Source organism: Aptenodytes forsteri, unplaced genomic scaffold, assembly GCF_000699145.1.
Source record: "Aptenodytes forsteri isolate BGI_AS27 unplaced genomic scaffold, ASM69914v1 Scaffold119, whole genome shotgun sequence".
Taxonomy (NCBI): domain Eukaryota; kingdom Metazoa; phylum Chordata; class Aves; order Sphenisciformes; family Spheniscidae; genus Aptenodytes; species Aptenodytes forsteri.
Window position 1 is genome coordinate 8,991,297 of NW_008796165.1, and position 11,202 is coordinate 9,002,498.

At 39.5% G+C, this 11,202-nt stretch overlaps 2 protein-coding genes across 2 annotated transcripts in view; one reads left to right on the top strand and one right to left on the bottom strand.

Moving 5' to 3' along the window:
- The window catches only part of LOC103905633 (protein zyg-11 homolog B), a 23,814-nt gene extending 21,417 nt beyond the window's left edge, over window positions 1-2,397 (top strand). The window contains exon 14 of the mRNA XM_009287377.2: window positions 361-2,397. Within this exon, the coding sequence (XP_009285652.1) occupies window positions 361-551 (191 nt within the window). The 3' untranslated portion in view covers window positions 552-2,397. The remainder of the gene's footprint in view (window positions 1-360) is intronic.
- A 1,269-nt stretch (window positions 2,398-3,666) lies between these two features.
- ECHDC2 (enoyl-CoA hydratase domain containing 2) lies at window positions 3,667-9,653 on the bottom strand. Its single transcript, XM_009287378.2, has 9 exons — window positions 9,487-9,653; window positions 8,783-8,870; window positions 8,153-8,239; window positions 6,754-6,846; window positions 6,059-6,115; window positions 5,473-5,660; window positions 4,969-5,019; window positions 4,626-4,673; window positions 3,667-3,935 (listed from the first exon to the last, which is right to left on the bottom strand). The coding sequence occupies exons 1-9, from the start codon at window positions 9,535-9,537 to the stop codon at window positions 3,858-3,860; spliced, it is 741 nt and encodes a 246-aa protein (XP_009285653.1). The 5' UTR covers window positions 9,538-9,653; the 3' UTR covers window positions 3,667-3,857.
- Window positions 9,654-11,202: the final 1,549 nt, after the last annotated feature.

Consider the following 11,202-nt stretch of genomic DNA (forward strand, 5'->3'; position numbering starts at 1 on the left):
GATGTAAGGAAAAATTTCTTTACTGAAAGAGTGGTGAAACATTGGAACAGGCTGCCCAGGGAAGTGGTGGAGTCCCCATCCCTGGAGGTATTTAAAAGACGTGTAGATGAGGCGCTTAGGGACATGGTTTAGTGGGCATGGTGGTGTTGGGTTGACGGTTGGACTCGATGATCTTAGAGGTCTTTTCCAACCTCAATGATTCTATGATTCTATGATTCTAAGTGGGCTATCAAATATAAGCATTACATAATCAGAATGAAGTCTTTATTGGTTGATTTACCCTTAGGGTGGGATGCTGAATGGTAGTTGCATATGGAAGACATTCACCCTAGATACTTTTTTTTTTTAATCCTATTACAGCTGCCAGGTACTGCAGCATGTTAATAGAAGAAGGTGGTTTACAGCACTTATACAACATCAAGGAAAACGTCCAGACTGATCCACATGTCCAAAGGATTGCTATTGCCATCCTGGATAGTTTGGAAAAACACATTATGCGTCATGGGAGACCACCTCCATGTAGAAAACAGCAACAAAATAAACCAAACTGAAAGCTGCAGGTATAGGAGTGTAAAGTATTGTCTCTGTAACAATCCTTTCTGATGTGTGTGTAGTTGGAGTAACTTGTAATATAGTGGTCACCATTAAAGTGATTTGCCGATAATTGTGGTACCCAGAACCATGTACGGTAACCTTTGGTGAATGTCAACTTTAATGGCAACCACATATGCAACTTGTAAAGGGTCACTGCTTGAGCTGGTCATACCTGTAGGATTACTGCTGGCTACAAAGAGATGGGACTTGTACAGATCAATATGCACATCTGGAAAAAAAGACTTCTAGGAATATCTTGTTTTGTGATTTCTGGGAGAAAAAGTTATTTCATCCCTATGATTGCTGTTCATAACACTGTTTACCAGTTTGGTGTTTGAATAGAACCATGTGGTTGTGAGATTCAACACTTTCACAGATTAAAACAAAAGTACATGCATGCAGGTTAATATGAGACTTGTAACTAAGGTGACCAAAGTCATTGTCTCATAACCCTTCTAAACACAAATGGGGTCTTCAACTTCCTTTTTCTTTTGCCTGCAAGCTGTGTTCTTTTGTCTTCCTTACTTCTAGAACAATAGCTTTTTGCAGTTCAGCTCTCCCGAGTCCTCCCTGCTCTTAGTAAGGTGGGGATCGGCATTGCATCAGGGAAAGGGGAAACCTGCTGAAGTAAAGCAATAGAAACAGGATTAAAAGGAGATGCAATACTAAAAGGATGAACTAAGCTTGAGATGTTAAACTTGATAACAAGAAGGGGTTTTTGTTGTTGTTTGACTGCTTTTGGTTGTGTGTGATATCTATCTGTTGTTTTTAGAGTATTGATAGGGAAAGGAGAAGGCTCATTAGAGCAAGATAACTGACTTGTCTTCATCGTGAAGGGGATTGCACGTCTCGATAGGAGGCCCAGGATATTTGGTCACCTTATTTATAAAAGACTAATGATTGCTCTGTTGTTTTCTGTAAATATTCTGTCAGTGTTGTGCAGTGAATTGTATTTCCAAGTCATCACAGTGCAAAATACCACCCAATGTTCTATGTAAGCCCTGTGTCAATTGCATTGTTTTCTGGAGTGTGAAATTTTACATAAAGATGCTAATTGTAACAACTTATTTCTTTCTTGGTTACCTATGGGTTTCAAATGATGTGTTGAATGAAACATATTGCACGGCATACAGATGCCTGATAAAATACAAGTGATGGAAGCAAACTGCATGTCCGTTCAAATTCAGTTTTATTTCAGGTATTGTTTTTGTTTATCTGGTTAGCCTCCATATTTCATGGCAACTGATTGATATTCAGAGATTGTTCTGTAAATATATTGGTAATTGAGTTTAAAAAGAAAACTTATGTTTGGTAGCTTACTAGCAGGGATGGGTTCTTCGTGATGACTATATTTTACTATTTTTAACTCCTTTCCTCTCCCAACTCCCATCCTTCAAATAAAAACATCACCTCTAATCTTCAATAATCTAGTTATTGTGTATTTCAGCAACTTCAAAAGGTACTGATCCAGTAACTTAATCAATGTTGTGTAACTGCTTTTTGTACAAAGCTATAATTTGGCTAGCGTCGTTTTCACGCGTGTATCTGGTTATATACCATTTTCTTGATTTGGAAAGAAATTAAATTGGTTGTAGCTTTGAATTGTGAAGGTGGTTTAAAAAATGAAAAATGGCCTGCAAGCCTTTACCCACCACCCTTCTGAGATGTCTGCTATGGTACTTCTGCTACGAAACTTCTGTTACATGAAATGAAACACAAAACTTGTCAAAATTGGTGTTAATAGAATGAACATAAATCAATTGCTACAAGATTTTAAAATAAAGATGACAACTCTCCTTACAGTACTGTTTTTTCCTAATAACAGGAGAACTTGCTGAAGCATCTTAACTAAAACTGGGGGGGAGGGAGGCGGGGAAGTCTACTACTACATGCAGCACAAAATGAATGTAATGCTGGCATCAGTCCAGATGGTGAAGCTGTTACTTCATGAAGTTCTGCAACCAGCAAGCACAGAGATTGTAAATGATTTTCCATACCCTTCTTGTTTTGTTCCTACATGCTTCAGGCAAACAAATAGTGAACAGAGTTCTTTTAAGCTGAAAAGTACGAATGCCTACAAGGTATAAATCCCCTAAATTTACTTGCATGTGCCAGTTACAGAAAGGTCTCTTTGCATTCCTGTGCAGCTTCAGGAGTTCCTGCCAGGGTAGAATAATTCTGGAAGCAACTTTTAAACTCTTGTATTTCACCTGTGGCATTTGCCATCTTTTTTTGTGAAGGCTGAAGATCATGACTGCTTTATCTTTGCAGATCTTTACATAGGAAACTTGTACATGTATAATCTGGTAAGGTTACCTCACCCACAGAATTGTTTGGTTAACTTTTGGCACAAGTGAAATTGTGGTGTGCTTAGAGACTATCATAGCATAAAGTGACACCCAGTTCCAGTGTGGTAAGCTATGTTTTTTTAAGTATATTTTGATAACCTATAAAGTAATTACTAAAAATGTATTTCTGTAACTATACTAATTCACTTTTGCTTGAAAGCCCCAGTCTAGGGAAGTAAGAAGTTGTAGAGCTAAATTGTGTGGTACATCTCAGTGCTGGAGAACCTCTAAGCAGAGGGAGAAAAAATAACTTCAGGCAGGCAACAGAGAAAAATAGGTGATGGGAGAGAGGTGACATGCTTGAGATGTCTGGCATAGACTGATATGGTGGCCATATATATGTGCACATACAGGCCTTGCATTTTCTCAAGCACTGATACCAAAGAGACATAAGTTCAGTTGGCTGGAGCGATAGCATGACATTTTGCACTACTCACAACAGATCCAGAGTAAAATGCCATTGCTGTACTAATACTGCTAGTTCTGTCTGTTTAATTGGAAGAGCACTGATAATGGGAAGCAAGCTTAGGAAGGTTTTCTTTCTTTACAAGTTGACTTTCTCTTCAGAGTGATTTTTTTCTTTTTCCTATCAATGTTTTGATGCAGCATGTTTTCTGCCTTTTTTTAATTTGCTTATGGTAAGCCAAAGCTTCTCCATACTCCTTACTTGACATCTGTTTGAGAGCCATAACCACTGACTTAAGATGTATGCTCTTTAAAAAGATCAGCTGTACAAAGTTAAATCTTTATTTGGGAATTCTTACAGCAAAATGATCCAGTGGAGTATTTAGAAATGCAGTCCAAAGCAAGGAGCTAAGTACACAGAATGCAGTCATAAAAATAATCCCAAGAAATCAGTGGGTCTTCTTCAGTCCTCCTTTACCTTCAAAAAAATCAAGGGGAAGCTAGGAAGCATCATTTGCCGATAAACTGAGGTGGTCGTTTCTCCCTGAAGGCAGCCATCCCTTCCTGACGGTCTCTTGTGGGAATATTCTAAATTTTTAAAGAAAAAAAAGTGGTATGTTTTTCATTGACAAGTCTGTGTTTTTAAGTACTGACTAATTTGGCAGTAGTGGTCCAAGACTAAGATTCCTTTTCTTTCAATGATACATTAAAGGTCCCACCTTCCATGTTTTGCAATTAGGAAAATAAGGAGACTGGGTTGTAGTGTAAATCACAAGCAAAGCACTTAAGACAAAGACCATAGACCACAGAACTATATAAGAAAACAATTTTCCATAAATTTAATACTTTATCATCTTAAAATACAGAGAGGCACAGCAGTTACATTGTTCCGTTAGCTGAGAAAGGTGCATGGTCTCAAAACTTGTCAGAAAGAATGACTACAGGAGGAATCTGGTTTTTAATTTGTTAAAACTAAAACAATTCGTAAAGCTTATCCTATAGTTAACATCGTTGAAACTAAGAATATACAATTACATTAGAACGGTATTTAAGGAAGGACTCTGGCCTCAGGCAAGCTGAGGGAGGCAGCTATGTGTGACACAAAAATTAGTATTCTGAAATAGGTATCTGGAACTGCACTCAAGTTATGTTCTCAAAGCTTTAGATTTAGCTGTTAGTGTTCCCTTATAGAGAGGAAAATACAAGAGGATGCTGTGAATACCTGGCTTTAGAAAATGTAGTTGTTCCTTTCAGGAATGTATTCTGAAGGTAACCTACCTGGGCGTAACACATCCCCTCAATAGCCATCCCTGATGCAATGTCAACCTGGGGATGAGAGGGAAGGAGTGAGACTTGTCTGAAGTATAGCCCTCAAAACTCTTCACAGCCCTCAAATCAATAAACATTCACTTGTAGTGAGTGACTTGTAGTCCTGTATTAGAACTACAGTGCTAGCATCTGTAGAAAAAAAAATCCTGCCATATTAACTTTGTCTTTAAAGAAAGTCTTTAAAACACCTGAAATGGTTTTAAATGCCTTGTCTAAACAAGGATTATAACTCATCTGTTCTAAACAGCCTGTCTGCTTCATTTACCACAGCATTTAAAAAAAAACACATTACCTCCATTCCTCTGTTTATTGCCAGTTTGCCCATTTTCACAGCAAATGGAGCCTTTATTAAAGGAAAAAAACCAAAACAAACCACAATAAACATTTAAAAATAATTAAAGCCACAGCAGTTCATAATAGCATAGTTGTATCATTATCCTACCTCCAAATGACCTTTTAGTCTACAGAAATTTGCAATAAGTTAGTAAGTATTTTTAAAAAACAATTTGGTGTTATCTACAGTTAATAGATGTACGTGGTGCAAGGTTTCAATGTGTCTTACAGGTCTGCATAACCACAGCTAGGAGGTGAAACTGTGCTATAGGTTAAGCAGCTGGATGTTAAGACTTGTTCCTACAGAAATTGCATTACAAAAAAGGACAGAGTTAAGAGACTTAAAATATCAGGAACCAAGACACTAATATTTCATAGAAAGGAATTTCAACTGTTTGTTTGCTCTCTCTTAAGGGAAGCAGAAATGCCTTCTTTACATTGACCACGTGAATAATACACTTACCTGAGGAAGGATTTCTTTAGCCAAAGTTAATGCTCTCTGGTAAGCTGCATCTCCCTCACTGTTTTGTGGCACTGTGTGATTTACTAATCCCATTGAGAAGGCTTGTTGTCCATCAATCTGTCTACCAGTGAAAATTAGTTCCTTTGCAAGACCTATTCCAACACATCTAGGCAGGCGCTGGGTTCCACCTTATGACAACAGCAAAAACACCATTTTCCATTTCTGAGAAATGCCCAAAAAACAATAGTATTTTGTCTCCTTATATAACAAGGAGGTTTGAAAAATAAAAAGATCATGTGTTTCTTTAATAACTACTAGCTGAATATGTCAACAGTTTGCAAGGCATCTGAAAGGCTTCAGCATCCTTTTGAGTATTCCAATAAACAGGAAAAGGTGTAAAGGGACTCTCCTAAATTCATAGCAAGTCCGAGACAGGGCTTGGAACAGAACTCTTGATTCATAGATCTCTTGGGTCATGGTAAGATGCTACTTCTATTTTACATTCAAAACACTTCAAGTGCTCTAATGGCAAAATATTTACTATACAGCTGAAAAAGTAAGAGACTGAAGATTTAATGAAGGTCACCTGCTCCAGGAAGAAGCCCTCTTGTGGTCTCAATAAGGCCCATTTTAGCTGATGAAGCTATTAAAAAATAAATATAAGGTTTAGTTACTTTTTGATCTGCGTAACTACAGATTTTCCATACCGAACTGATTAATAAAACTACAAACTGTCAATACTGAACTGGAACTCCATTTCTCCAGGGAGCTAGAAAGTCTGACTACTACAGTGCTTAATCAATGTCCATCTCAAGTCAGATGAGGGATGTGTAGTATGGCTGCTTACCCCTAATGTAGCAATTTTATCTAGAATAATGAACCTCGGGTCCATACTAGATGAAAGGTAATGGATGGAAGAATGGAAACAGAAGAAGGAAGTCTTCCAGTTCAAATTGATTTAAGTAGGGAAGGTTAGATCTAGCCAGAGTGCTGATCCAGTATTACATGATAATAACTATTCAATTCTACCAATAAATAGTTTTCTGAAGGAATCCTAATCTAGTCTAAAAATAGGCTTTACTTTTTAAGGAAGGAAACTGCTTTCTCAATAGTAACGAAATGTCACAATTTCTGGACAAATGCCTACTCATTTCTTGAACTGTTTAAGTTCCCCTCTTAGCCTACTGGATTCCATTAACAGTCAGCTGTCATGCATGTAAGTTATCTTTAAAATATAGTCACTGATTACAAAAAGAATCCTACATTAAGCAACGCACAAACCTGCTACTCGAAGGTCACAAGCTAACGCCAGTTCCAGTCCACCACCCAATGCGTAGCCATCTATTGCAGCAATTGTGGGTACAGGCAGGGCAGCTAGAGAAGACAATACAGATTATATAGTTTTGTTCCAGAAGTTCTGTTCCACTCACTTCTGGAATTTAAATGCTTAAATTCTAAAGCTTTTAGTAGTTCTCTAATTCAAAATTGTTCAAGAATTCATTTTCTCCTGCCACAAACTTTCTGTCTCTAAACAGTAGAAACTGTCTTTTTGCACCTTTCCCTTTTTTGTAAGAAGAATGCAAAACGTTCTTCATAAATGCGAAGAAGCATGCAAATACAAAGTACTGCAACACAAAACAGGATTAACTGTCTCCTTGCAAATTTATGATGTGAATATCCAGCTGTTGCGGTTAAACAGTCAAAACAAAGACACTATCCCTAGTCACTGTTACAAGGATTAGCTTTTCTGGTGCTTTTTGTAAGCCAAGGCTCCTGGACTTGGTAAACACTGTTGTCACCTCATAGTTGAGGAACCTGAGGTACCTGGAGATTAGTTGCTTGGTAAGATACCTTTTTAAATACTCAGGGAGCTGGAAGCAGACTTCAGGCGTGTGCTAGTTCTGTGCTGTAACTACCCCACCCCACCCCCCTGACTGCTTCTGTGGTTTGTGAGACGGGGTCATTCTCTCTACGTTGTTGTTTGGTTTTTAATTACTGCAATTCTGATTGGTAGTCAGATTTCACTTTGGTATTCCTCTCTAGTGAGAGCAGAATAATTCATAAATAGGGGAAGAAAATCAATTGCAGAAGTTCATATTCTTTTTGGGGGAAAAAAAAAAAGGGGGGGGGGGGATGGGGGGGAGTGTAGCTACAAACCCCCTGACATTCAACAAATCCATTCAGAGATCAAAATCCATGGTCATTTTCCTGAGTGCTTCAGAGCAGAGCAGAGTTGTAGCTACAAACCCCCTGACATTCAACAAATCCATTCAGAGATCAAAATCCATGGTCATTGCCATTTCCTGAGTGCTTCAGAGCATGTATTAAAAGTGGGACAACCACCATTGCTCATTTTGTCTAGCACTGTCTCCCAAGGATTACACAGAACTGTATATAGAATGCTTTGTTATAGCAGGTACTTATTATATGCATGCATGTGTGCTGTTCTTCAACATGGAAAAGGCAGTACTGAAATGCATCATGTCCTTGGAACGGCATCAGGATAGTTGCTATTTAATTCTAATCAGATGTTTGTTTCAGGCATAAGCTGGAGCTATTTGGGAAGCTACTCCTAAATGGATAACCTGCTGGGGCTAGCATCCTTCCCCTCCTGCAGCATTTCTAAATGTCTCAGTACAGGCAGTCTAGAACAAATTTCCTAACTGAGATAATCATTTACCTATTTCATCCATGAGATTTCTCAGCCTTTTAACAAAGTGTCCAACTTCTGCATCATCCATCTTTGCACGTTCCTTTAAGTCTGCACCTAAATAGAGAAAAAGGTTAGAATCCAGGAACAGGGAAAAGATATCTGAACTGTGTTGCCTCCTGTCCCTCTCAGAGGACAGACCATTTCAGAAGTCTTGAAGTAAGAGTGTTCTGGTTAAGTAAGGTCAGTGGAAGTTGGAGTGTGGACATTTGGGCTGGAGCAGTGGCTAGGGTGCTCCTCTTCTGTGCCCTTCGAACAGATTTCAGAAGAGCACCAATCACTGCATGTAAGGATAATCCATAAAACTGGAAACCAAGGACTCCAATACCAGAGGCATTGCTTGAAGACAATTATAAATGGGAAACAAATAGTAGCACCACGTAGCCTGCGTGGCTCACTCCAGCACACACATCTTCATCACTGAAGCCGAGAGGCAGACAGCCAAAGGAGATAACAATGTTTGTTACTTGCCACACAAAAGCCAGCCCGTTTTTCTTTTAGGAGGCATTTCCAACTGCTTTTCTGCACCATCTGATCAGCACAGAGCCCTAAAAGCCATCAATTTTTTTCACAATAGTTTGCAGAGCCTTTGTTACTTACCAGCACAAAATACACCTTTCACCTCACTCTTGAACACCACCACCCGAACCTTCTCATCAAAGCGGAGTTGTTCCAGAGCACTGAACAGCTATGAGGGAAGGAGTACAAACAACAGAAGAAAAACTTCAAGCATATGGATGTATATACCTAAATTATAGCAAGCTCCTAATCTATGATAAAAGTTTATCTTTTTTTTTTCCCCTGCAGGTGCCAGGAATTTCCTGGAAATCATGTATGTGGAGCCAGCAGGATCCTTCCATGATAGCCTCAGAATCACACGTTTCCCCATCTCTTTTTTTCTTCCATTCAGAGATGAACTTCTGCTGTACCTTAAACGCCCCTTCCTGTCCAGGCATGAGCCAGACTTTCTCTAGAATGTATCAACCTTGAACAGATCATCTGCTAAAGGTCTGACAATGAGTATGTTTTTGTTGTAATCACGCAAGTGAGGTCATTAACTGGCATCCGAGTTAGCTAACTTAAATAACTCCAATATCTCTGTCTAGTCCGCATCTGAAGTTACTGCAGTATAGACATATCATGATCTCTTTTTCTTCAGGCTAACCTGCCTCGCCCCAGGGCAGTCTCCCACTGACCTTCAGCAAGAGATTAAGTTTTTGTTTCAGACTTCCCACAACTATTCTTATTGCATTTACTTATTGATCATGATTCCAAACATGTTTACAGGCCAGGCCCATACTCACTTCATTTATAAATACTTTTCCCAATGAATTTCTCGCGTGGGGTCGGTTCATTAGGATTTCAGCAATACCTTAGTAATAGGAGACAATTTCAGTTATACTTCATTTAATTCTCTGACACAGTAATTCAACTGGGAAAAAAATCTGCATATGCTGCATCTTCTCTTTCCTGAAAATGTAAATAAAGTATATTCTAAAACAATCAGTTATTTTAAAAGTGGAGGTGGTAGACTATGTCTATGAAACCCAGTTATGCAGGAGAACTGTAAAATTCAGTAGCACTGCGAATAACATAAATAAGCAGACTTTTAAAAAATGAACATGACATCCAAGAATACATGTCTTAGAATCACTGCAGGAATGGAAAAAAAACCCAAACCCAAATGATCCATCTTAAGTTTCTGTTTCGATGCTACTTAATTCAGTTTTTATTGTACAGTCGTACTGTGTTCAAGTATATTCCTTAATGAAGAAACTCGTCCTCTTGGGATTGCTGTTTGCATGAGAATAGCACAAACTGGTCACTCTAAGTTCAGGTTCCAGAACCATTTTGAAATTGTAGCTCCATTTAATTTAAAGTTAATAAGCTCATCAGTGGAAAGGACTTCACTCAAAGTTCCTAAGTCCAAGCAGAACAATACGACCACAACATCTACCTACTTGTTCCTTGCACTTGTGTTTTGTAAATTATTATCCCATGGTTTCTGTATGCTTTGCAGAGAAAAAACATCTCCCGTTTCCTTGGCTGGACTTCTGCTCCCTTCCCAAGCCTTAACATTGTAAGATGCTGTTGCTGCTGTGGCAGGTGCACAGATGCACCTTGCATCTGTCATGCCTGGTCCTTCTGCTCTGCTAGAAGATGTCTGTCTTTATTCCTCTACCTATGCCAGTGGCCAGTTAGTAAACGAGAGATGTGTCACATAGGAACAAAGACACAGGTAACAGCAGGCCCCAGCAAACAATGGAAATTCACAATTCTGGTAACTACATTCATGTATGTGTAACTAGCAAAACTACCAAGAACTGTTTATAAGCTCTTGCAATAGCTACCCTTATGAGAAAGTAATTCCATTGGCAATCTGAACCAAAACTCAAATTGCTTAGGGACTCTCATGCATAAATATGCACAGACATGCCCTGGTCGTACCCTACCTTTAGCACTGTACATTACTGATATCAGAAAAATCTAAGGTATGCAAACCAGACCTTCTTGTATTGAGATCTCCTGCATACATAACTTAAAAAAAAAAAACAACCCGCATCTAGCTATTTATTCGGCAGCTGTGTTCTTGAGAAAAGTATCAAGGCATAACTTAAAGCAAAGACGCTATAAGCGACCTGCCTGCTATGGACTCTGCAGAGCAGTTAGTCACCTTTCGGGCTACGAGGGCATTAGAGCAAGGGCGGGCTCGGCCGCGGGATCCCCGTGCTGCGGGGGCCAGTACAAGATGTCCGGGCAGTGCTGCAGGGACAGCCCCAGTGTTTCCAGGGCCCGTCTGAAAGACAGCAAGGCCTGGCAGAGCAGAGGGCCAGGGAGGGGTTGGGAACACGCGCGGTCCCACTCACGTCAGGCTGGGAGCTGCTGTGTTTTCCCAGGAATCGGTAAAACTAGGCAGTTCAACATGCCCCCTCCTTGCAGCACCAGAAAACCGGCTCTGGCACCAGACCAGCTCCACGGACCCCCTCGGAGCTGGCGTTAAACGAGCGCCGGGGCCTAAC

Bases quoted from the DNA above. Each gene is read 5' to 3' on its own strand.
- ECHDC2 (XM_009287378.2), bottom strand. From the start codon at position 9,537: ATGAACCGACCCCACGCGAGAAATTCATTGGGAAAAGTATTTATAAAT. The intron at 4,674-4,968 runs GTAATGTGTTTT...TCTCATCCCCAG, and splicing joins CAATAAACAGAGGAATGGAG to GTTGACATTGCATCAGGGAT. The intron at 3,936-4,625 runs GTAGGTTACCTT...TTAAAAATTTAG, and splicing joins AGGGGATGTGTTACGCCCAG to AATATTCCCACAAGAGACCG.